The sequence below is a fragment of the Hyla sarda genome, chromosome 5, assembly GCF_029499605.1.
Source record: "Hyla sarda isolate aHylSar1 chromosome 5, aHylSar1.hap1, whole genome shotgun sequence".
NCBI lineage: Eukaryota > Metazoa > Chordata > Amphibia > Anura > Hylidae > Hyla > Hyla sarda.
In genome coordinates this window covers 8,176,462-8,201,336 of record NC_079193.1, presented here as the reverse complement: position 1 = coordinate 8,201,336, position 24,875 = coordinate 8,176,462, and the positions used below count along the sequence as shown (strand labels likewise).

Sequence of the window (24,875 nt, the reverse complement as noted above, 5' to 3'; positions counted from 1 at the left end):
TTTCTCTTTGATCATCTGAACATATTTCTTTCCCTCCCTAGGAGCCCCGACCGTATTCATCACCGCATGGACGTTCACCAGGATATATTATGATGACAGTGGGTAAGGGAAGCCAAAATGTCGTAGATGAGGTATCACTTAAAGGGGTACTCCGCTGCCAGACATCTTATCCCCTATCCAAAGGATAGGGGATAAGATATCCGATAGCGGGGGTCCCACTGCTGGGGTCCCCCGCGATCTCCCGCGGTTTATTTAGAACACCGGGTTCCTGTGGCAGTGGTCGTGACTTCACGGTCAGGCCCCTCGTGGTGTCACGTCACGCCCCCTCCATGTAAAACACTTTATGTAAAACAGAGGTCCCCAACCCAGTCCTCAGGGCCCACAACAGTCCAGGATTTGAATTTTTTTCCTGTTCTATTCTAATAGAGTAACTGGAAAAGCCTGGAAATTTTGTGGCCTGGAGGACTGGGTTGGAGACCACTGATGTAAACCAAGCAAGACCTTGTTGAGCCGCAATTTTCTTTAAAAAAAAAAAAAAAAAAAAGGCCATCTAGAGGGGGTGATGTCAGGGTATACTAGCAAGTAGTTCCCGTCAAAGTGGTTGTCCGTCGATGAAACGTTTTTTTCAGCTGTCTAGTAAATGAATATATATTGGTAAATAAGGTTATCTCTCTACCTTTTCTACAGCTTTCGATGTAAACTGTCCGCTCTTTTGTCTTCAGTACAACTTCCTGTCTGGTGTACATCCTGTAATGGACTTCCTGTTCCTGTGTACAGGAAACTTTAGCTGGGTATTCGGCCATCTCCCTCCAGTGGAAGGGGTTATAGTCCAGAAGGAGGAGTGGGAGAGAGATAGAGTTGGCTGAATCCCTGGCTTTAGTGTACACAGGAACAGGAAGTTCTTTTACAGGATGTACACCAGACAGGGAGTTGCACTATGAAGACAGCAGAGCAGACAGTTTGCATGAATATATATTGGTAAATATTGTTATTTTACTACCTTTCTGTGGTATGTTATACTTATCTTATGTTTATGATATGAACTGTCTGCTCTGTTGTCTTTAGTAGCCCAACTTCCTGTTTCTTTGTGCACTCTAGCTTGAAAATCAGCCAACTCTATCTCCCTCCCATTTCAATCTTATTAACTATAACCTGCGGTAGAGTAGGCTGAATTCCCAGCTAGAGTGTCCTGTACAAAGGAAGTCCTTTACACCACATTTACATCAGACAGGCAATTGGGCCGAAGACAACACAGGAAACAGTTTGCATCAAAGGCAAAGGTCACAAGTAACTCACAGTCGCTTTTGACTTGCTTTGGGGTGAGTTACGGCCCGTTCACATTACGAGGAGCTTCCGCTCCGATTCTGCGTGCAGCAGGCTGCCAGTTCTCAATGCGATTCTGCTGCTCAGTTCACACTATGGAAGTTCCTTAGCAGAACTTCCAACATGAAATTGGATTACGTCAGAATATTTAAAATGTTCCACCTGAAAAGTACCTGTGCAGGGAACATAGTATGCATGCTATACAATGGTCTCCAAACTGTGGACCTCCAGATGTTGCAAAAAGTTGTAGTTCTGGAGGTCCACAGTTTGGAGACCACTGCTATACAATATATACATGAACCCTTTAGAGCATTATCTTTTTTTGGGGGGTTAAGATCCTGGGTCACCCAAGGTGACCAGGGTGAGAATCCAGAACAGCTAAATAATAGCAACTATAATTCATAACTATGGACTGTACCATGTGCTGGACACAGAGGGGTTGGTTTTTATCAAGTTTATTAAAGTCTGTTACCATCTCCATTTATCATCAGCTCTAGATACATCTGCTTTACGACATCACGGCCATGTTCCGTCGTGATGTCATGCCACGCCCCTTCCCTTCATGTTTATGGGAGGGGGCGTGTCGGCCGACACGCCCCCCTCCCATAGACATGAATGGAGGGGGCGTAGTGTGGCATCATGAGGGGGTGTGGTCGTTACGTCACGACCACTGCTGCAGGAACCGGCGTTTGTTTAGAACGCCGGGTGCTGCAGGAGATCGTGGGGGGCCCCAGCAGCGGGACCCCTACGATCAGACATCTTACCCCCTATCCTTTGGATAGGGGATAAGATGTCTAGCAGCGGAGTACCCCTTTAAAATCACCCATGTGTGAACACACCCTGCGAAAAGTCACGCCGAGTGTTCAGCAACATGGCGGCCGTCTGTACGTGATTTCTGGGCTTTATACGGGTGACTTCGCCCCCATCCTGATCGCTATACTTTATTTGCAGGTGTTGGGACACGATAGAATCCCCGGAGTGGTGGTGGATCATCAGAGGTCCCATTTTGGCCTCCATCTCGGTAAAATATTTTACATTTGCTTCTATTTATACATGTTATAAAAAAAAAAATATATATATGTATGAAATAATTGTAATAACTCATTAAGTTGCCAACACTGTCTAATATGAAAAATGTCTTTGTTGCCCCTGGCAACCATTCTAAGCTCAGGTTTCATTTCTCAAGCTGCTCCAGTTGCCAGGGGCAACAGAGACAGTTACTCTTTATTTGTGTAATTGCTCAGAGAAAATGAAACCCGCACTGTGATTGGTTGCTGGGGACAGTTGTCTTTTATTGTTGTCCTAGCAACAAATCAGAGCTCAGCAGTCTTTTAAAGGGGTACTCCGGTACTCCAGCGTTCTAAACATTTCGGTCAGAACGCTCTGACATCATGACCATGCCACACCACGCCCCCTCCATTCATATCTATGGGAGGGGGTGTGGCCATGACTTCACGACCACTGCAGCAGGAACCCAGTGTTTTGTTTAGAACGCCGGGTGCTGTGGGAGACCTCGGGGGGCCCCAGCGGTGGGACCCCTGCAATCAGACTTCTTATCCCCTATCCTTTGGATAGGGTATAAGATGTCTAGCAGCAGAGTACCCCTTTAAGTAACAGCAGACTAACAGTGAACCATGACAGTGATGTGAGCCCCATTTGCATCAATGCGACCAAGCAACAGTACCAAGCTCCACAAATGTAAACCATAGGGGTGTTGTAGACCTTACCAGATTACCTCAGCCCTTTCTACTCTTGGCCGGTGTAAGTAGGACCACCATCAGGACAGTACTGCCATCAGGGGCCCAGGCCCAGCCAAATTAAGCATAAAAAGTGGCCCCTGCTGCAGGCTCTGTCCCCTTCCTCTGCAAGGTCTGTGATTTGGCAGTAGGAAGTCAAAACATTTCTGATGGCGTCCAGGGTGTAGGTCCCACTGGTCAGACTATGGACCATCAATGGGCAAAGCTACCATAAACTCTGTTTTAAACCCACTTAAGTTAAAAAATGCCAATTGTTATTCCAAACTAATATGCTTAAAACCTTTTGCCCATACACTCTGCCAGCACTTGTTCGGCCAGCAGCTGTTTCTCTCCAACCCCCCTAGAGATTCTATGACACCCCCCAGAGATTGGAAGGAAGTTGAGGGGGAAGACTTGCATTGAGGGGGCGGGTGTGACGTCATGATGGGGCGGGGCTATGATGGCGCCGGCTCCAGCATTCGGAACAGTTTGTTCCAAATGCTGAGCAGCGGAGTACCCCTTTAAACTGCTGTCACACTCCTCTGTTGCTCATATAAGCCTCTACACCCCCCCAGGGGCCTCCCCCCCACAGTCTCCACACACACTTCTCTGTGCCCCCACAGATTCCTCTGTCCCCCCACAGTCTTATTTGTCCCCCACAGACTTTTCTGTCCCCTCACAGACTCCTCTTTCCCCCCCAGAAATACGATACGACAGTATTGGTTGTCTTCACCAGAAGCAGATGTCACTAAGAGACAAAGCAGGAGGTATCTAAGTGACGGGACAGGACAAGGACGACTCAAGGACTGATTTTCTTTTTAATGCTCTTACTACACATTATCAGACTGAATCCTGGGGGAAATAAATAATACAGGAAAAAACATCAAAAAGAGATGATTTTATAGGGAAGGCTGAATGTGAGAATGTGAGAATGTCGTCATCAGATAATGGAGGCTCCTCACAGGTCATTCCACACGTGAAGTCTCGTAGGAGAAGTCGGCCATGATAAGAACTTAGAATCACAGTGTTATACCTTACAGCAATATTATAACAATATAATATAAAACTCTAGTTAAATTGAAGGGATGTGTGCAGGGGCAAAACTACTGTCCCCCCAAACAATTAGAGGGGGCATAAAAAATACACAAAATAAAACACCAGCTGTACACAGGCTCTGCAGACCATAGAAGCAATTACAGTTACATCCAGTGACTCACAGGGGGCGTCTTCTCTGATTGGAGTCGTTCACTTCTCCTTTTCTTCTCCATCCGGCCCAGACGACCATGAAAACTTCTTCGGGCCATGACTTGTCTCCGCAGAATCTGCCAGACAAACATTTTCGGCTCCTTTCTCCAGCAATATCCTCACCTCTATACAAACTCTCCATGTGTAGTGCCCCACAAAGTAATTGTGCCACGGCTCTGTGCCGCAATATAGTGGTTAGGCCCCCATATAGTAACTAGGCCCCACACTGCCCCCATATAGTTGTTAGGGCTCTCTGTGTCCCCATTTAGTAGTTAGGCCCCCTCTTTGCTCCTATACAATAGTTACCCCCCCCCCACATCTGTGCCCCTATATAGCAGTTAGGCCTCCACCACCGCCCACATAATTCGGGCTCTCTTTGCTCTCATATAGTAGATAGGCCCCCTCTGTGCCCCTATATGGTAGTTAGGACCCTCTCTGCGCCCCTGAATAGTTGTTGGGCCCCCCACATTACCCATATATAGTAGTTAGTCCCCCTCTGTGCCCCTATATAGTATTTAGACCCCACACTGCCCACATATAGTAGTTAAGGTTCTTTGTGCCCCTATATACTAGTTAGGCCCCCACACTACCCACGTACATTAATTAAGCCCCCTCTGTGCCCCTATATACCAGTTAGACCCTCCACACTGCCCACATATAGTAGTTAGGCCCTCACACAGCCACCATGCACCATTAGGCTCCATAATGCCCCCATATAGTATTAGGCCCCATACAATAGTATGCCCATGGGGAAAAAAAACAGTCATCTCTCCATTGTGCGTATAGCGTCATACAGACGCTATAGTAGGATGTGTCTCATAAATTTAAAGGAATACTCTGGGCAAAAGTGCTACAGTGTGTTCTGCTTAGTGCTGGATCTAAAGGGGGCGGAGCATGACACATGGATTCTCTCTACTGTGTCATGTTGTGGCCGTTTTACCTGGAGTTCTTGACTCATTCTCTTCTACGTCATTCAATATGGCCGTCACTGCTGCTCAAATGGTCACATGACATTTCCCAAGATCTGAATAACAGAGGAATACCGTATTTTTCGCCGTATAAGGCGCACTTTTTCTTCCCCAAAACTGGGGGGGGGGGAAAGTCGGTGCGTCTTATATGGCGAATACACCCCTATCGCGACGGTCCCTGCGGCCATCAACTGCCGGGACCCGCGGCTAATACAGGACATCACCGATCGCGGTGATGCCCTGTATTAAACCTTCAGATGCGGCGATCTAAGCTGACCGCCGCGTCTGAAGGGAAAGTGACACTAACCCAGCTGTTCAGTAGGGCTGTTTGGGACTGCCGCGATTTCACCGCGGCGGTCCCGAACAGCCCGACTGAATAGCCGGGTTAGTGCTTACAGGACACCGGGAGGGGCCTTACCTGCCTCCTCGGTGTCTTCTCCGTTCAGGGATCCCCTGTATGGCCGGCGCTCTCCTTCCTCGTCATCACGTCTTCGCGTACGTGCGTCGGCGTGCGTAACGACGTGATGGCGGCGACGGAGAGCGAGGATACCCGGCCGGCAGCAGAGACGTTCCGGAGCGACGGGGACACGGCGACAGCGATGGAGCGACATCCAGGGCAGCGGTGACGGGTCCGGAGCGGCGGGGACACGTGAGTATTACCTCCTATGCAGTGGTCTTCAATCTGCGGACCTCCAGATGTTGCAAAACTACAACTCCCAGCATGCCCGGACAGCCAACGGCTGTCCGGGCATGCTGGGAGTTGTAGTTTTGCAACATCTGGAGGTCCGCAGGTTGAAGACCACTATTGGGTTCAAAATCTTTAATTTTTTAGATTTTGCACCTAAAAATTGGGTGCGTCTTATACGCCGGTGCGTCCTATAGGGCGAAAAATACGGTACTTGCCAACAGTCCCCATTTTGGTGAGAGGGTCCTGTGATCTGGACTGTGAAAAGGGGCAGGGTTTATGTAAACTCCGCCCAAAAGTTGGTGTTTCAGGGCTCTACAGGGAGTGTTAGGTGAGGTCCCAGGGGCGGGACTTAGATTTCCCTAATTTGGCTACTGAGGGAGGGCGAGTATGCTGGGGGTTGGCGAGTATGCTGGAGGTTGGCGAGTATGCTGGAGGTTGGCGAGTATGCTGGGGGTTGGCAAGTATGCTGGGGGTTGGCGAGTATGCTGGGGGTTGGCGAGTATGCTGGGGGTTGGCGAGTATGCTGGAGGTTGGCGAGTATGCTGGGGGTTGGCGAGTATGCTGGGGGTTGGCGAGTATGCTGGAGGTTGGCGAGTATGCTGGGGGTTGGCGAGTATGCAGGGGGTTGGCGAGTATGCAGGGGGTTGGCGAGTATGCTGGGGGTTGACGAGTATGCTGGGGGTTGACGAGTATGCTGGGGGTTGGCGAGTATGCTGGGGGTTGGCGAGTATGCTGGGGGTTGGCGAGTATGCAGGGGGTTGGCGAGTATGCTGGGGGTTGGCGAGTATGCTGGGGGTTGGCGAGTTTGCAGGGGGTTGGCGAGTATGCTGGGGGTTGGCGAGTATGCAGGGGGTTGGCGAGTATGCTGGGGGTTGGCGAGTATGCTGGGGGTTGGCGAGTATGCTGGGGGTTGGCGAGTATGCTGGGGGTTGGCGAGTATGCAGGGGGTTGGCGAGTATGCAGGGGGTTGGCGAGTATGCTGGGGGTTGGCGAGTATGCTGGGGGTTGGCGAGTATGCTGGGGGTTGGCGAGTATGCTGGGGGTTGGCGAGTATGCTGGGGGTTGGCGAGTATGCTGGGGGTTGGCGAGTATGCTGGGGGTTGGGGAAAACTATTCTGTCAGCCATATTACATTATCCAGGTTCTTTATAAATACTTATGTATCATGTAGAAATCAATGAAAAAAACGAAATGTTCAAATATTTCAAATTTGCGATGTGAGGGGGAGATTTTAAAAAAATGTGTAAGTTTATTTGTATTATTATTTACCACAATGTAAAAAAACAAAAGTTTATTTTAAATTCTAATTTTTTATTTTTTTTTCATTTTAGTTTGTTTTTTATGTTTTTTTTTCCTCAGGTTCCGCGTATAGTCTCCAGATATCATCTGCTTGCATTGTATCTCCTGTTTTAGATTTGTTTTTTGTTGTTGTTGTTTTGCTTGTATTTGTATAATTGTCACAACTCCTGATTAACAGTTCTGGCTAAATAGCGACCTCTAGCCGCCATGTCGTCTGTCCGCTGTCTGACGCCGCTCCGTCACGCATAGCTGTGTTCTATGGGCTTGACATCATCATACTTGCGATCTATGACACAAAAAGTCCCAAGCAGGTTGATGTCAGGCCCAAGATGGCTGCCATCCTATCCCACTATATGAATAAATTCCGCCGGGGGTCGTGAATTCAAGTAGAAGACAGGTTATTGACCAATCGCATGCATCGTTTTACTTCTCTCCTAACGTCTTTCTTATTGTTTTTGTTACATTTTTTGGGGGGTTTGTTTTGGAGTAATACGGCTCTTATCCTATTTCCCTGTAGGTCAATTTTATACTTTTCATCTGCATCATCAGAATTCTGGTGCAAAAATTACACTCGCCCGACGTGGGACGAAACGAAAACAGCCAATATACGTAGGTATCTGTTCCATGTTTACATATATGTCGTATTTTATTGTGTTTTTTATATACAAAACACATTAGTGCTATGAAGTATCATTCAGTACAGTAGTCCCTCAAGTTACAATATTAATTGGTTCCGGGACGACCATTGTATGTTGAAACCATTGTATGTTGAGACCAGAACTCTATGGAAACCTGGTAATTGGTTCTAAAGGCACCAAAAATGTCATCCAAAAAATAGGAAAAAGTGAGGATTAAAGATAAATAAATAGATAACTAATATAGACAAAGCAAATCCTTACATATAAAAGTAAGAAAGATCTGCTGGGAGCTGTAACTCTTTTTATTATAAAAATGCAAAACAAAACTGATACAAAACATTAAACAAAAACAAGCTTAATCAGCTATAACAAACATAACATAAATAAAATTGCAAAAACAAATTCTGCCTAACCGGCCAGCCCAAATTTACTAAAATACACTTTTACTTTTCCCCCATACCAAAATAACACACACAAACACGCATTCAAAAAGCATTAAAAAAAAAAAAAAAAAAAAAAAAGAGCCCAACTTGGCTTATAAAAATAAAAAAAAATAAAAAATATATATATATATAAACATAAAATTCAGCACAACTTGGCTATAGAAACAAACCAAATGAAAAGGAACATAAAAGTAGCACAACTTGGCTATAACATAAAAATTACCCTTACCACGGGGGGGAAGAAAAGAAAAAAAGAAAAAAAAAAAATTTAATATATAAATAAATTGCTCAGCACAACTTGCGCAAAAAAACTACGCTCTGCCTCCCAGCCAGAGATCCACCGGTGAAAGAAGGGCAAGGAAAAGCAGCACGGAGACGCGGCCGGAGAGAGGGCCCAAAGAGCCCAGTCCCACGCACTGCCCCCGCACAGCCGCAAGGCCCACAAAGCACGCCCAGCACGGCACGGAGCCGAGGACGGCCAGAGAGGATCCGCGCGCAACCCAGAAACCGGCGAGCGCCGGACCCAAAAAGAGCAAGCCAGAACTGAAGAAAAGGACAACACCGCCGAAAAGAGAAACCGCGACGCCAGAGGCGAGGAGAGCAGAGACACCGGAGGGGAGCAGCTCCCCGAAGGAGGAAAAAAAAAAAAAAAAAAAAAAAAAAAAAAAAAAAAATACACAAACATGTGAACATGCATATACACAATCAAACACACACACATAGATATATATATATATATATACATATACATATACATACACATGACACCGCTTTTTTTCCCTTTTTACTGGCCCGACTGCCACTATATAATATAAAACAATATAAATACAAAACACAATATATACAAAATCACAGAAAATGTACAAAAATATAGTAAATACACTACAAAAAAAAATAATAAAACAGAAAAACACCTACACTAAAACTGTCCCCTCACCCACACCACCCCTCCTGTACGTGGGTCAGAGTCCATACCGTCCATACAGTTCTCAAAGTCCAGTCCTTAACTGACCCATGTCAGGTCCCCAAAACACCATAAAACCACCACCCACAAATACACCCTCCCCACCTAACACTCCTCCCAACCAACTTATATACAAACTTATACACTCTTAACCACAACCCCTTTTAGGCCCAAGTTTGGTTGCCTGTAAGCCCTTCATACCATGTCCACTAAAAACAAAACAAAAAGCTAATGTGTACATGCATCAGCCCACCACCAGGGAGAAGGATGGCAGACCTGATACATAAATCATTTTATACTCTTTCCCTAACTCCCCCTACAATTCTCCCTAATTCTATCCCTACAATAAATCTGACCCTGCCCTCACCCTATCTCTACCCCTATAACACTGCCCCTAACCAAAAATAAAAGGTACTCTACCCAAAAGGTTTAGTACCTAGGGCACATGAAATGAGAAACCTCTCCACAGGAGAGATGCCCTACTGGTACCAAGACTGCCATACTCCAAAGACCTGATCTTCCCGAGGTCACCGGTGATGTTCCTACAGACCTCCACCTCGGAGAGGATTTTCTGTTGGGTCGACACTAAGCACCGTGCGTTCCACGTGTAGTACCTAACCACTAAACTGACTAAAAATAAAGTGCCCCGATCTCGGCCACCCAGGTTCCTGAATGCCCCATAAGCCCACTCCGGATAGGCAAGGCCGGCAAGTTGATTCCAGCCGATGGAAGCGCCCACCCTGTTATAGACCCCTATGTTAAAGGGACAATGAAGCAGAAAGTGGTCCATGCTTTCCAGCGTGTCCCCGCACTCTTCTCGGGGACATCCCCGGTCATCAGAGTTCCTGTACTTCAGGTTGTCCTTTACACATAGCTTCCCCTGAAAGCAGCGCCAGGCCAAGTCCCAAAACTTCTGGGGGATCCTTTTCATGTTTAAAAGATACAACCCCACCCTCAGATCCCGACCTGGGCAGTCCCTGAGCGCCAGAGGCTTCTGGAAGTGGGTCAACAGAACCCGTTTGTCAAGGAACTGCCTTGACTGGGTCCTGATCTCCCACACTCCCAGACCCCACCGACGTATCGCCTTCAGAGTCGGGGTAGCGTAAGCCGGAAGATATCCATGGGGCGTACGGAGGTCCTTCACTTGCCCTCCTGTCTCCCATTCCTGGAAGAAAGGCCGAAACCACTCCCTGCAGGAGAGTACCCACGGAGGAGCCCTCTCTGACCAGAGGTTCGAGATGTTAGCTTTCAAGAAGGTGTTCGTTAAGAACACCACAGGGTTTACCATAGATAAACCCCCTAGTCTCCTCGTGCGGTACGTAACTTCCCTCTTGACTAGGTTCAACCTGTTCCCCCATAACAGTTGGAAAAACAGGCTGTAGACCCTAGTGTAGTAAGCCTCTGGTAAGATACATACACTGCCCAGATAGATAAACAAGGGGAGCAGGTACGATTTGGTCAGGTGTACCCTTTCCCTGAGGGTCATAGACCAACCCTTCCACTGGTTCACCCTCTGAGTGGCATCCTGGAGCTTACCGTCCCAGTTTTTGGTGGGATAATCATCCTGGCCGAATGTGATGCCCAGAATTTTTGCTGACTCTTGGAGCTCTGGAAGGGTGTCCGGGAGATCAAACGTGGGATCTCCCCCTCCCAGCCAGAGACTTTCACACTTATCCCGGTTGATCTTGGACCCGGATGCCTCCGAGTAGCGGTCCACCTCTGACACCACCACATCGACCTCCTCCCGTGAGGAGACGAAAATAGTGACATCATCAGCGTACGCCACCACTCTCTGGGCGACATCCGGCTCCGCCAGAGTCATCCCGACTCCCGCCAACGGCCCACAATCTACCCTCCGGACGAAGGGATCGATTGCGAACACGTATAACAGCGGGCTCAAAGGACAACCCTGACGGACCCCGGACCCCACCTCAAAAGAGCGGCCAGACCAACCGTTCACCAGCGGGAAACTCTCTGCCCCTGCATATAAGGTGAAAAGCCAATTCACAAAAGTACTCGGTAAGCCATATCTCAGGAGGACGGACCAGAGGTACTCGTGGTTCACCCGATCAAATGCTTTGGCCTGATCCAAGGACAGCATGTACCCCTTCCAGAGACCCGCACTACTCCGCTCCACTGCCTCCCTGACACTGAGAACAGCACTTAAGGTGCTTCGGCCCGGAACAGAGCAGTGCTGGGCCCCCGAAAGGAGCCGGGGTGCAAATTTCACCAACCGATTAAACAGTATCTTGGCCAGAAGCTTCCTGTCCGTATTGAGAAGAGCTATGGGCCTCCAATTCTCAATCCGGCTAGGATCTTTACCCTTTGACAGAAGAATCAGGGCTGACCTCCTCATTGACTTTGGTAGAGTGCCCGAGGAGAGACACTCATTGAATACCTCAGTCAAGAGGGGAGCTAAAGACTCCTTAAAGGTCCTGTACCACTCGGATGTTAAGCCATCCGGACCTGGCGACTTCTTGGGGGCGAGCCCCTCGATCGCCAGTCTCACTTCCTCTTCCCTGATTTCTTCTGCCAAAACATCAAGAGAGGGGTCTACCCCTGGCTCAGGAATAGTTTCAGCCAGGAAAGCCGACATCCCGTCTCGATCTAGATCCTTCCTTCCCAAGAGGTGCGAGTAGAAGGATCTGACTACCTCCAGGATCCCTGATCTGGACCGATTCAGAGATCCCGTACTATCGATCAGTCCTGAGACCACTTTACTACTCACTGACATCTTACAATTCTTGTAAGGGTCGGGCGAGCGGTACCTCCCGTAATCCCTCTCAAAAACCAAAGATGCGTGCCTATCGTACTGACACCCCATCAGCAAGGATTTCACTCTGGAGATATCCTCCCGGCTACCTCCAGTCGAGACAAGGAGCTCGAGTTTCCTCCTCAGACCCCGATACAGGCGGTACCTATTCAGGGACCTGAGGCTCGAGAGCTGGCGGAAGAACCCCGCAACCCGCTTCTTGAATATCTCCCACCACTCTGACTTACTACTACAAAAGTCCAGTAAAGGTACCTGACTCTGAAGAAAGTCCTCAAAGGACTGTCTTATCTCCGCTTCCTCCAGGAGGGACGAATTCAGCTTCCAATAACCTTTACCCATCCGGGGGGTCTCTGAAACATTCAAGGAAAACAAAATCATACAGTGATCGGAGAATTCCACCTCAACCACGGACACTGCGGAAGAGACGGCTTCCTCCTTTAAATAAAACCTGTCTATCCTAGACCTGCAGCTACCTCGATGATAGGTGAAACCCACGTGGCCTGAGGGACTCCGGATGTGGGCGTCCTCTAGGCGAGCTTCCCTAACTATATTATTGAGGGCCACGCTATCGTAAGCCAGCGGACCATTGGAACCTCTCCTATCTTGGGACCTCGTGACATTATTGAAGTCCCCTCCAAAAATCACTTGCCGGCTAGTAAAAAGGAAGGGCTTAATCCTCATAAAGAGATCTTTGCGGCCCCACTTGGTTTGTGGGGCGTAGATGTTAATGAGCCGGAGCTCTTGCCCCTTCATGAGGACATCTAAGATCAGGCACCTCCCCATTTCTAACTCAATAACCCGTCGGCATTCAACCGGAGCGGTAAAAAGGACCGCCACCCCACTATACGGCTCAGCCGCAAGAGACCAGTGGGAGGGCCCGCGCCTCCACTCTCTTCTGGCTTTTACCAGGGAGGCTAGATCTGACAACCTGGTCTCTTGCAGATACAAAATGTCGGCTTCAACACGGCCGAGAAAATCAAAGGCTGCGAATCTAGCCGTATCCGACTTTATGCTGGCACAGTTAATGGATGCCAGCGTCAATGGGGTGAGTGCCGCCATCATGGGTGATTAAGTTAGACGGCCTCACCTCTATTTCTTCTTCCCCTTCTTCTTCGTGCCCTCATCCCCAGAAGAAGAAGAAAGGGCAGGACCACTTTTAACCCTTTTTTTGGATTCGCTCTGATCCATATGGTCCCCGTCTCCGTCCGACCCCGGTCTAGCCCTGCCCTCCGAGGAAGGTGCCTCAACAGGACAGGGCCCAGTTCCCCCCAGAGGCTCTCTCTCCCTAGGCACCTCGCCCTCACCTTCCCCCTCCAAGGAGGGGGAGGAGATGTTATCAAGGACGAGGTACCGGTTTGACAGGTCAACCAGAGGGGGGGCAGTCAGGCTTCCGCTTTGGACCCGGCCCGCAGTACGAGGGAGAGAGGGCTTGGACCTCTTCTTTCTCCCTTTCCTTTTGCCCTTGTCTTTCTTTTTGGCCTTCTCTACACTCTCCTCATCCACACTTTCATAGTGGGAGGAATCGGAAGAGTCGGCCATATTGCCTTCCTCTTCGCCCAGTCTCCTGACCTCCTCATCCAGCACGTCCTCCTCCAGGGCTTCAGTCATTTCAGGGCCAGCTTCAGGAGCAGGGGCCGGAGCTACCCCCGTCACTTGGGCACTCTCCTGCTCCCTACTCCTCCTCCGATTTTCCTCCCGCCTTAGTTTGGCGGGGCCCTTCTTCCTCACTAGCCCTGGTGCGCCCCCATCCCTGCTCGTACCCTCTCCAGCCGAGGCAACCTCACAGCTCTCCCCAGCCGGAGCGGCCGCCGCACGGGCGAAGGCGCTAGGACAACGGCTGAAAGGGTGCCCGAGGACACCACACAGATGGCAGCGGATCTGCCTACAGGATGCGGCCAGATGACCCACCCCACCACACAAAGCACAGACCTGTACAGTACAAGCTGCGCTAAAATGGGTGGGGCTACCGCACCTGTGACAGACCTTAGGCTGCCCCTGGTAGAAGACCTGGATCCTGTCACGTCCAAGGAAGGCGGCTGACGGAATGTGGGCAACCGTACTCCCTGAACGCCTGAGTTTGACGGAAAACGTCCAGGCCCCGGACCAGATCCCGTGCTCATCAATGTTTTTCTTGGGCATGTCCGTCACATCCCCATACCGACCGAGCCAGGTCATGATGTCGTAACAAGAAAGTGACTCGTTACGGGTCAAAACGGTCACCTTCTTGACCGAGTTCTGACGGGAAATTGCCTTTACGGCAAAATCCCGCCAGCCGGGCTCGTTCTTCGCCACCTCGTAGTTTGACCAGAAGAGTTCGAGACCCTCTGGCCGAACGAAGCTGACGTCAAACTCGGACGTACCGTAGGGGTGGATCAGGGCAAAGATGTCACTCGCCCTGAATTCCATCTGGAGGAGGAGCTCAACCACTTTAGCGCGAGGTGGGCATGCATCCTCACCCCTCCAAATCAGACGGACCACATTCCTGCGGTTATTGTCCTGCCCGGTTGTCGGGAGGGACCAGACCACCTCCCCATTCTGCTCTCGGAAAGCCCCCAAACCGTGCCTCTCTATCCAGAAAGACAGGTCGACCTCACCCCTTCCCTCTACCTGGATCGACCTGTCTCCCCTACGCAGAGCCTCCAGGAGGCGCTGTTGCAAGTAACCCCCGGGGATGGACGGAGACGGGGACCCCCCTGGACCCCCGGCAGCGACATTAGCATAGCTCCTAGGAGCAGTCACTGCCGGGGGGGCAGCCGGGCCAGACCCAGACCCAGAACCACCATTCACACCACCACTCACATCATCCTTTTTTCCATCCATACCACTACTCCCACCAACATTCACTCCACTGACACTCCTCTCATCCACAACACTACTACACTCAGCATTCTCACTCATACCCTGCCTGACTGATTCTGGGCTGGCTGGGAATTGTAGTACCGCTGGCTTAACTACAGACTTTTTTTCTGGCTTGACTGCTGCTGACGATGGCTCCTCCTTCTGAATGGACACCGATCCCGGCACCGGGACACTCCCCCCCCTCACAGGGGAGTGCCCCGCAGTGCCCACAGAACAAACTGTACTCGGGGGACCGCCCCCCGAGCACACGGACTCAATGCTCTCTGGCGCCCGGACACTCCCCCCCCTCACAGGGGAGTGCCCCGCGGCGCCAGTAGTGCCCACAGTACTCGGGGAACCGCCCCCCGAGCACACGGCAGCATAACTTGCCTCTGGCACTTGGACACGCCCCCTGCCACCCTGGGGCGGTCCTGCAGTGCCAGAGCTGCCCGGCATGAGCCCATCCTGCCCTTCCCTACCGACAGGATGGGTGGGCTTCACAACTATTGCGCCCTTAACCTTTCCTGACGCCTTACTGTACTCCCCGTGCTGGCCCCGCTCCACCACAGGAACGGGGTCTGGCAGTTTGGGGGAGCCCGCAGCCTGAACCAGCTTTGCAGCTGGCCCAGACTGCTGGAAGGGGACAAATACATATTGTACCGTCTCCTTTGTCTTCCTTTTCTTGGACCTCTGCTTGACCACCACATCTTCACACTCCTCGTCCCCAAAGGTGAAATTCTGGAGGTGGGCTGGGGACTCCTGCATCACAATTGCCCTCAGCAGACCCCCAGCCTCACCCTCCACGTCATCCTCCTCACTCTCGCTTGGCGGAAGTGCCACCTGTCCAGCCTCAATGTAGCTGTCCTGGGTCTGGGTGTCACCTGGAGTAGCTACAACTCCCACACTTTCCTCCATCTTCTCCTCTTCACCACCATCCTCACTATCTTCGCCGCCACTACTCTCCCCATCATCCACCTCCACCTTACCTGGGGATTTCGTGGCGGCAAACCGATTGCTGTTGATCAGCTTCTCCTTGAAGAGACCGCTCCCCTCCAGTATCTCCGCTCTCCTCGCCTCCAGCTTCACAATCTCGCCCTTCAGCGATGTTATCCTCTTCTTCAGTTCTGGCTTGCTCTTTCTGGATCCGGTACTCATCAGACTCTGGGTCGCACGCAGATCCTCTCTGGCCATCCTCAGCTCCTTGCCGCGCTGCTCGTACTCCGCAAACCTTGCGGCCATGCGGGAGCAGTATGTGGAACTGGACTCGCCGGGCCCACTCTCCGACCACATCTCCACACTGCCTTTCCGTGCCTTTCTTCCACCAGTGGATCTCTGGCTGGCACCCGTAGCCTGGGTAGCAGAGCCTGCATTGCTGCAGACTCTGCCCGATCTTCTCCCGGCCGGAACAATGGCTGTCGAAGTTTTCACTCCACTTCCCGCCAGCCTGGAACGGGGAGTGGAGCCACGAGGCTCCATTGCAGGAGCTTCTTCCCCAGGAATCTGCCACAAACCTGGGGAAAGCTTGTTGGAAAACTCTGCTTGGCTCTGCTCTGCTGGAAGTCTCAGGAGACACACCCGCACACACCCTGCTGGGAGCTGTAACTCTTTTTATTATAAAAATGCAAAACAAATCTGATACAAAACATTAAACAAAAACAAGCTTAACCAGCTATAACAAACATAACATAAATAAAATTGCAAAAACAAATTCTGCCTAACCGGCCAGCCCAAATTTACTAAAATACACTTTTACTTTTCCCCCATACCAAAATAACACACACAAACACGCATTCAAAAAAAAAAAACATTCAAAAAAAAAGAGCCCAACTTGGCTTATAAAAGTAAAAAAATAAATAAATAAATAAATAAATAAGTAAATAAATAAATAAAAAAAAATATATATATATAAACATAAAATTCAGCACAACTTGGCTATAAAAACAAACCAAATGAAAAGGAACATAAAAGTAGCACAACTTGGCTATAACATAAAAATTACCCTTACCACGGGGGGGAAGAAAAAAAAAAAAAAAAAAAAAAAAAAAAAAAAAAAAAAAAAAAAAAAAAAAAAAAAAAAAAGAAAAAATGTAATATATAAATAAATTGCTCAGCACAACTTGCGCAAAAAACTACGCTCTGCCTCCCAGCCAGAGATCCACCGGTGAAAGAAGGGCAAGGAAAAGCAGCACGGAGACGCGGCCGGAGAGAGGGCCCAAAGAGCCCAGTCCCACGCACTGCCCCCGCACAGCCGCAAGGCCCGCAAAGCACGCCCAGCACGGCACGGAGCCGAGGACGGCCAGAGAGGATCCGCGCGCAACCCAGAAACCGGCGAGCGCCGGACCCAAAAAGAGCAAGCCAGAACTGAAGAAAAGGACAACACCGCCGAAAAGCGAAACCGCGACGCCTGAGGCGAGGAGAGCAGAGACACCGGAGGGGAGCAGCTCCCCGAAGGAGGAAAAAAAAAAAAAATAAATAAATAAATAAATAAAAAATACACAAACATGTGTACATGCATATACACAATCAAACACACACACATATATATATACATATATATATATATACATATACATATACATACACATGACACCGCTTTTTTTCCCTTTTTACTGGCCCGACTGCCACTATATAATATAAAACAATATAAATACAAAACACAATATATACAAAATCACAGAAAATGTACAAAAATATAGTAAATACACTACAAAAAAATAAAACAGAAAAACACCTACACTAAAACTGTCCCCTCACCCACACCACCCGTCCTGTACGTGGGTCAGAGTCCATACCGTCCATACAGTTCTCAAAGTCCAGTCCTTAACTGACCCATGTCAGGTCCCCAAAACACCACAAAACCACCACCCACAAATACACCCTCCCCACCTAACACTCCTCCCAACCAACTTATATACAAACTTATACACTCTTAACCACAACCCCTTTTAGGCCCAAGTTTGGTTGCCTGTAAGCCCTTCATACCATGTCCACTAAAAACAAAACAAAAGGCTAATGTGTACATGCATCAGCCCACCACCAGGGAGAAGGATGGCAGACCTGATACATAAATCATTTTATACTCTTTCCCTAACTCCCCCTACAATTCTCCCTAATTCTATCCCTACAATAAATCTGACCCTGCCCTCACCCTATCTCTACCCCTATAACACTGCCCCTAACCAAAAATAAAAGGTACTCTACCCAAAAGGTTTAGTACCTAGGGCACATGAAATGAGAAACCTCTCCACAGGAGAGATGCCCTACTGGTACCAAGACTGCCATACTCCAAAGACCTGATCTTCCCGAGGTCACCGGTGATGTTCCTACAGACCTCCACCTCGGAGAGGATTTTCTGTTGGGTCGACACTAAGCACCGTGCGTTCCACGTGTAGTACCTAACCACTAAACTGACTAAAAATAAAGTGCCCCGATCTCGGCCACCCAGGTTCCTGAATGCCCCATAAGCCCACTCCGGATAGGCAAGGCCGGCAAGTTGATTCCAGCCGATGGAAGCGCCCACCCTGTTATAGACCCCTATGTTAAAGGGACAATGAAGCAGAAAGTGGTCCATGCTTTCCAGCGTGTCCCCGCACTCTTCTCGGGGACATCCCCGGTCATCAGAGTTCCTGTACTTCAGGTTGTCCTTTACACATAGCTTCCCCTGAAAGCAGCGCCAGGCCAAGTCCCAAAACTTCTGGGGGATCCTTTTCATGTTTAAAAGATACAACCCCACCCTCAGATCCCGACCTGGGCAGTCCCTGAGCGCCAGAGGTTTCTGGAAGTGGGTCAACAGAACCCGTTTGTCAAGGAACTGCCTTGACTGGGTCCTGATCTCCCACACTCCCAGACCCCACCGACGTATCGCCTTCAGAGTCGGGGTAGCGTAAGCCGGAAGATATCCATGGGGCGTACGGAGGTCCTTCACTTGCCCTCCTGTCTCCCATTCCTGGAAGAAAGGCCGAAACCACTCCCTGCAGGAGAGTACCCACGGAGGAGCCCTCTCTGACCAGAGGTTCGAGATGTTAGCTTTCAAGAAGGTGTTCGTTAAGAACACCACAGGGTTTACCATAGATAAACCCCCTAGTCTCCTCGTGCGGTACGTAACCTCCCTCTTGACTAGGTTCAACCTGTTCCCCCATAACAGTTGGAAAAACAGGCTGTAGACCCTAGTGTAGTAAGCCTCTGGTAAGATACATACACTGCCCAGATAGATAAACAAGGGGAGCAGGTACGATTTGATCAGGTGTACCCTTTCCCTGAGGGTCATAGACCAACCCTTCCACTGGTTCACCCTCTGAGTGGCATCCTGGAGCTTACCGTCCCAGTTTTTGGTGGGATAATCATCCTGGCCGAATGTGATGCCCAGAATTTTTGCTGACTCTTGGAGCCCTGGAAGGGTGTCAGGGAGATCAAACGTGGGATCTCCCCCTCCCAGCCAGAGACTTTCACACTTATCCCGGTTGATCTTGGACCCGGATGCCTCCGAGTAGCGGTCCACCTCTGACATCACCACATCGACCTCCTCCCGTGAGGAGACGAAAATAGTGACATCATCAGCGTACGCCACCACTCTCTGGGCGACATCCGGCTCCGCCAGAGTCATCCCGACTCCCGCCAACGGCCCACAATCTACCCTCCGGACGAAGGGATCGATTGCGAACACGTATAACAGCGGGCTCAAAGGACAACCCTGACGGACTCCGGACCCCACCTCAAAAGAGCGGCCAGACCAACCGTTCACCAGCGGGAAACTCTCTGCCCCTGCATATAAGGTGACAAGCCAATTCACAAAAGTACTCGGTAAGCCATATCTCAGGAGGACGGACCAGAGGTACTCGTGGTTCACCCGATCAAATGCTTTGGCCTGATCCAAGGACAGCATGTACCCCTTCCAGAGACCCGCACTACTCCGCTCCACTGCCTCCCTGACACTGAGGACAGCACTTAAGGTGCTTCGGCCCGGAACAGAGCAGTGCTGGGCCCCCGAAAGGAGCCGGGGTGCAAACTTCACCAACCGATTAAACAGTATCTTGGCCAGAAGCTTCCTGTCCGTATTGAGAAGAGCTATGGGCCTCCAATTCTCAATCCGGCTAGGATCTTTACCCTTTGACAGAAGAATCAGGGCTGACCTCCTCATTGACTTTGGTAGAGTGCCCGAGGAGAGACACTCATTGAATACCTCAGTCAAGAGGGGAGCTAAAGACTCCTTAAAGGTCCTGTACCACTCGGATGTTAAGCCATCCGGGCCTGGCGACTTCTTGGGGGCGAGCCCCTCGATCGCCAGTCTCACTTCCTCTTCCCTGATTTCTTCTGCCAAAACATCAAGAGAGGGGTCTACCCCTGGCTCAGGAATAGTTTCAGCCAGGAAAGCCGACATCCCGTCTCGATTTAGATCCTTCCTTCCCAAGAGGTGCGAGTAGAAGGATCTGACGACCTCCAGGATCCCTGATCTGGACCGATTCAGAGATCCCGTACTATCAATCAGTCCTGAGACCACTTTACTACTCACTGACATCTTACAGTTCTTGTAAGGGTCGGGCGAGCGGTACCTCCCGTAATCCCTCTCAAAAACCAAAGATGCGTGCCTATCGTACTGACACCCCATCAGCAAGGATTTCACTCTGGAGATATCCTCCCGGCTACCTCCAGTCGAGACAAGGAGCTCGAGTTTCCTCCTCAGACCCCGATACAGGCGGTACCTATTCAGGGACCTGAGGCTCGAGAGCTGGCGGAAGAACCCCGCAACCCGCTTCTTGAATATCTCCCACCACTCTGACTTACTACTACAAAAGTCCAGTAAAGGTACCTGACTCTGAAGAAAGTCCTCAAAGGACTGTCTTATCTCCGCTTCCTCCAGGAGGGACGAATTCAGCTTCCAATAACCTTTACCCATCCGGGGGGTCTCTGAAACATTCAAGGAAAACAAAATCATACAGTGATCTGAGAATTCCACCTCAACCACGGACACTGCGGAAGAGACGGCTTCCTCCTTTAAATAAAACCTGTCTATCCTAGACCTGCAGCTACCTCGATGATAGGTGAAACCCACGTGGCCTGAGGGGCTCCGGATGTGGGCGTCCTCTAGGCGAGCTTCCCTAACTATATTATTGAGGGCCACGCTATCGTAAGCCAGCGGACCATTGGAACCTCTCCTATCTTGGGACCTCGTGACATTATTGAAGTCCCCTCCAAAAATCACTTGCCGGCTAGTAAAAAGGAAGGGCTTAATCCTCATAAAGAGATCTTTGCGGCCCCACTTGGTTTGTGGGGCGTAGATGTTAATGAGCCGGAGCTCTTGCCCCTTCATGAGGACATCTAAGATCAGGCACCTCCCCATTTCTAACTCAATAACCCGTCGGCATTCAACCGGAGCGGTAAAAAGGACCGCCACCCCACTATACGGCTCAGCCGCAAGAGACCAGTGGGAGGGACCGCGCCTCCACTCTCTTCTGGCTTTTACCAGGGAGGCTAGATCTGACAACCTGGTCTCTTGCAGATACAAAATGTCGGCTTCAACACGGCCGAGAAAATCAAAGGCTGCGAATCTAGCCGTATCAGACTTTATGCTGGCACAGTTAATGGATGCCAGCGTCAATGGGGTGAGTGCCGCCATCATGGGTGATTAAGTTAGATGGCCTCACCTTTATTTCTTCTTCCCCTTCTTCTTCGTGCCCTCATCCCCAGAAGAAGAAGAAAGGGCAGGACCGCTTTTACCCCTTTTTTTGGACTCACTCTGGTCCATATGGTCCCCGTCTCCGTCCGACCCCGGTCTAGCCCTGCCCTCTGAGGAAGGTGCCTCAACAGGACAGGGCCCAGTTCCCCCCAGAGGCTCTCTCTCCCTAGGCACCTCGCCCTCACCTTCCCCCTCCAAGGAGGGGGAGGAGATGTTATCAAGGACGAGGTACCGGTTTGACAGGTCAACCAGAGGGGGGGCAGTCAGGCTTCCGCTTTGGACCCGGCCCGCAGTACGAGGGAGAGAGGGCTTGGACCTCTTCTTTCTCCCTTTCCTTTTGCCCTTGTCTTTCTTTTTGGCCTTCTCTACACTCTCCTCATCCACACTTTCATAGTGGGAGGAATCGGAAGAGTCGGCCATATTGCCTTCCTCTTCGCCCAGTCTCCTGACCTCCTCATCCAGCACGTCCTCCTCCAGGGCTTCAGTCATTTCAGGGCCAGCTTCAGGAGCAGGGGCCGGAGCTACCCCCGTCACTTGGGCACTCTCCTGCTCCCTACTCCTCCTCCGATTTTCCTCCCGCCTTAGTTTGGCGGGGCCCTTCTTCCTCACTAGCCCTGGTGCGCCCCCATCCCTGCTCGTACCCTCTCCAGCCGAGGCAACTTCACAGCTCTCCCCAGCCGGAGCGGCCGCCGCACGGGCGAAGGCGCTAGGACAACGGCTGAAAGGGTGCCCGAGGACACCACACAGATGGCAGCGGATCTGCCTACAGGATGCGGCCAGATGACCCACCCCACCACACAAAGCACAGACCTGTACAGTACAGGCTGCGCTAAAATGGGTGGGGCTACCGCACCTGTGACAGACCTTAGGCTGCCCCTGGTAGAAGACCTGGATCCTGTCACGTCCAAGGAAGGCGGCTGACGGAATGTGGGCAACCGTACTCCCTGAACGCCTGAGTTTGACGGAAAACGTCCAGGCCCCGGACCAGATCCCGTGCTCATCAATGTTTTTCTTGGGCATGTCCGTCACATCCCCATACCGACCGAGCCAGGTCATGATGTCGTAACAGGAAAGTGACTCGTTACGGGTCAAAACGGTCACCTTCTTGACCGAGTTCTGACGGGAAATTGCCTTTACGGCAAAATCCCGCCAGCCGGGCTCGTTCTTCGCCACCTCGTAGTTTGACCAGAAGAGTTCGAGACCCTCTGGCCGAACGAAACTGACGTCAAACTCGGACGTACCGTAGGGGTGGATCAGGGCAAAGATGTCACTCGCCCTGAATTCCATCTGGAGGAGGAGCTCAACCACTTTAGCGCGAGGTGGGCACGCATCCTCACCCCTCCAAATCAGACGGACCACATTCCTGCGGTTATTGTCCTGCCCGGTTGTCGGGAGGGACCAGACCACCTCCCCATTCTGCTCTCGGAAAGCCCCCAAACCGTGCCTCTCTATCCAGAAAGACAGGTCGACCTCACCCCTTCCCTCTACCTGGATCGACCTGTCTCCCCTACGCAGAGCCTCCAGGAGGCGCTGTTGCAAGTAACCCCCGGGGACGGACGGAGACGGGGACCCCCCTGGACCCCCGGCAGCGACATTAGCATAGCTCCTAGGAGCAGTCACCGCCGGGGGGGCAGCCGGGCCAGACCCAGACCCAGACCCAGAACCACCATTCACACCACCACTCACATCATCCTTTTTTCCATCCATACCACTACTCCCACCAACATTCACTCCACTGACACTCCTCTCATCCACAACACTACTACACTCAGCATTCTCACTCATACCCTGCCTAACTGATTCTGGGCTGGCTGGGAATTGTAGTACTGCTGGCTTAACTACATTCTTTTTGTCCGGCTTGACTGCTGCTGCTGCTGATGATGGTTCCTCCTGACTGGGCAATGATCCAGGCACCGGGACACTCCCCCCCCTCACAGGGGAGTTCCCCGCAGTGCCCGCAGAACAAACTGTACTCGGGGGACCGCCCCCCGAGCACACGGACTCAACGCTCTCTGGCGCCCGGACACTCCCCCCCCTCACAGGGGAGTGCCCCGCGGCGCCAGTAGTGCCCACAGTACTCGGGGAACCGCCCCCCGAGCACACGGCAGCGTAACTCTCCTCCGGCACTTGGACACGCCCCCTGCCACCCTGGGGCGGTCCTGCAGTGCCAGAGCTGCCCGGCATGAGCCCATCCTGCCCTTCCCTACCGACAGGATGGGTGGGCTTCACAACTATTGCGCCCTTAACCTTTCCTGACGCCTTACTGTACTCCCCGTGCTGGCCCCGCTCCACCACAGGAACGGGGTCTGGCAGTTTGGGGGAGCCCGCAGCCTGAACCAGCTTTGCAGCTGGCCCAGACTGCTGGAAGGGGACAAATACATATTGTACCGTCTCCTTTGTCTTCCTTTTCTTGGACCTCTGCTTGACCACCACATCTTCACACTCCTCGTCCCCAAAGGTGAAATTCTGGAGGTGGGCTGGGGACTCCTGCATCACAATTGCCCTCAGCAGACCCCCAGCCTCACCCTCCACGTCATCCTCCTCACTCTCGCTTGGCGGAAGTGCCACCTGTCCAGCCTCAATGTAGCTGTCCTGGGTCTGGGTGTCACCTGGAGTAGCTACAACTCCCCCACTTTCCTCCATGTTCTCCTCTTCACCACCATCCTCACTATCTTCGCCACCACTACTCTCCCCATCATCCACCTCCACCTTACCTGGGGATTTCGTGGCGGCAAACCGATCGCTGTTGATCAGCTTCTCCTTGAAGAGACCGCTCCCCTCCAGTATCTCCGCTCTCCTCGCCTCCAGCTTCACAATCTCGCCTCTCAGCGACGCTATCCTCTTCTTCAGTTCTGGCTTGCTCTTTCTGGATCCGGTACTCATCAGACTCTGGGTCGCACGCAGATCCTCTCTGGCCATCCTCAGCTCCTTGCCGCGCTGCTCGTACTCCGCAATCCTTGCGGCCATGCGGGAGCAGTACGTGGAACTGGACTCGCAGGGCCCACTCTCCGACCACATCTCCACACTGCCTTTCCGTGCCTTTCTTCCACCAGTGGATCTCTGGCTGGCACCCGTAGCCTGGGTAGCAGAGCCTGCATTGCTGCAGACTCTGCCCGATCTTCTCCCGGCCGGAACAATGGCTGTCGAAGTTTTCACTCCACTTCCCGCCAGCCTGGAACGGGGAGTGGAGCCACGAGGCTCCATTGCAGGAGCTTCTTCCCCAGGAATCTGCCACAAACCTGGGGAAGGCTTGTTGGAAATCTCTGCTTGGTTCTGCTCTGCTGGAAG

At 51.2% G+C, this 24,875-nt stretch overlaps 1 protein-coding gene across 2 annotated transcripts in view; it reads left to right on the top strand.

The window, feature by feature from the left end:
- LOC130272856 (vasoactive intestinal polypeptide receptor-like) overlaps positions 1 to 24,875 on the top strand; it is a 304,671-nt gene that overhangs the window by 239,192 nt on the left and 40,604 nt on the right. For both annotated transcript variants that reach the window (XM_056518817.1, XM_056518818.1), the window contains exons 8-10: positions 42 to 102; positions 2,275 to 2,344; positions 7,776 to 7,867. In XM_056518817.1, coding sequence (XP_056374792.1) covers positions 42 to 102; positions 2,275 to 2,344; positions 7,776 to 7,867 — 223 coding nt within the window. The remainder of the gene's footprint in view (positions 1 to 41; positions 103 to 2,274; positions 2,345 to 7,775; positions 7,868 to 24,875) is intronic.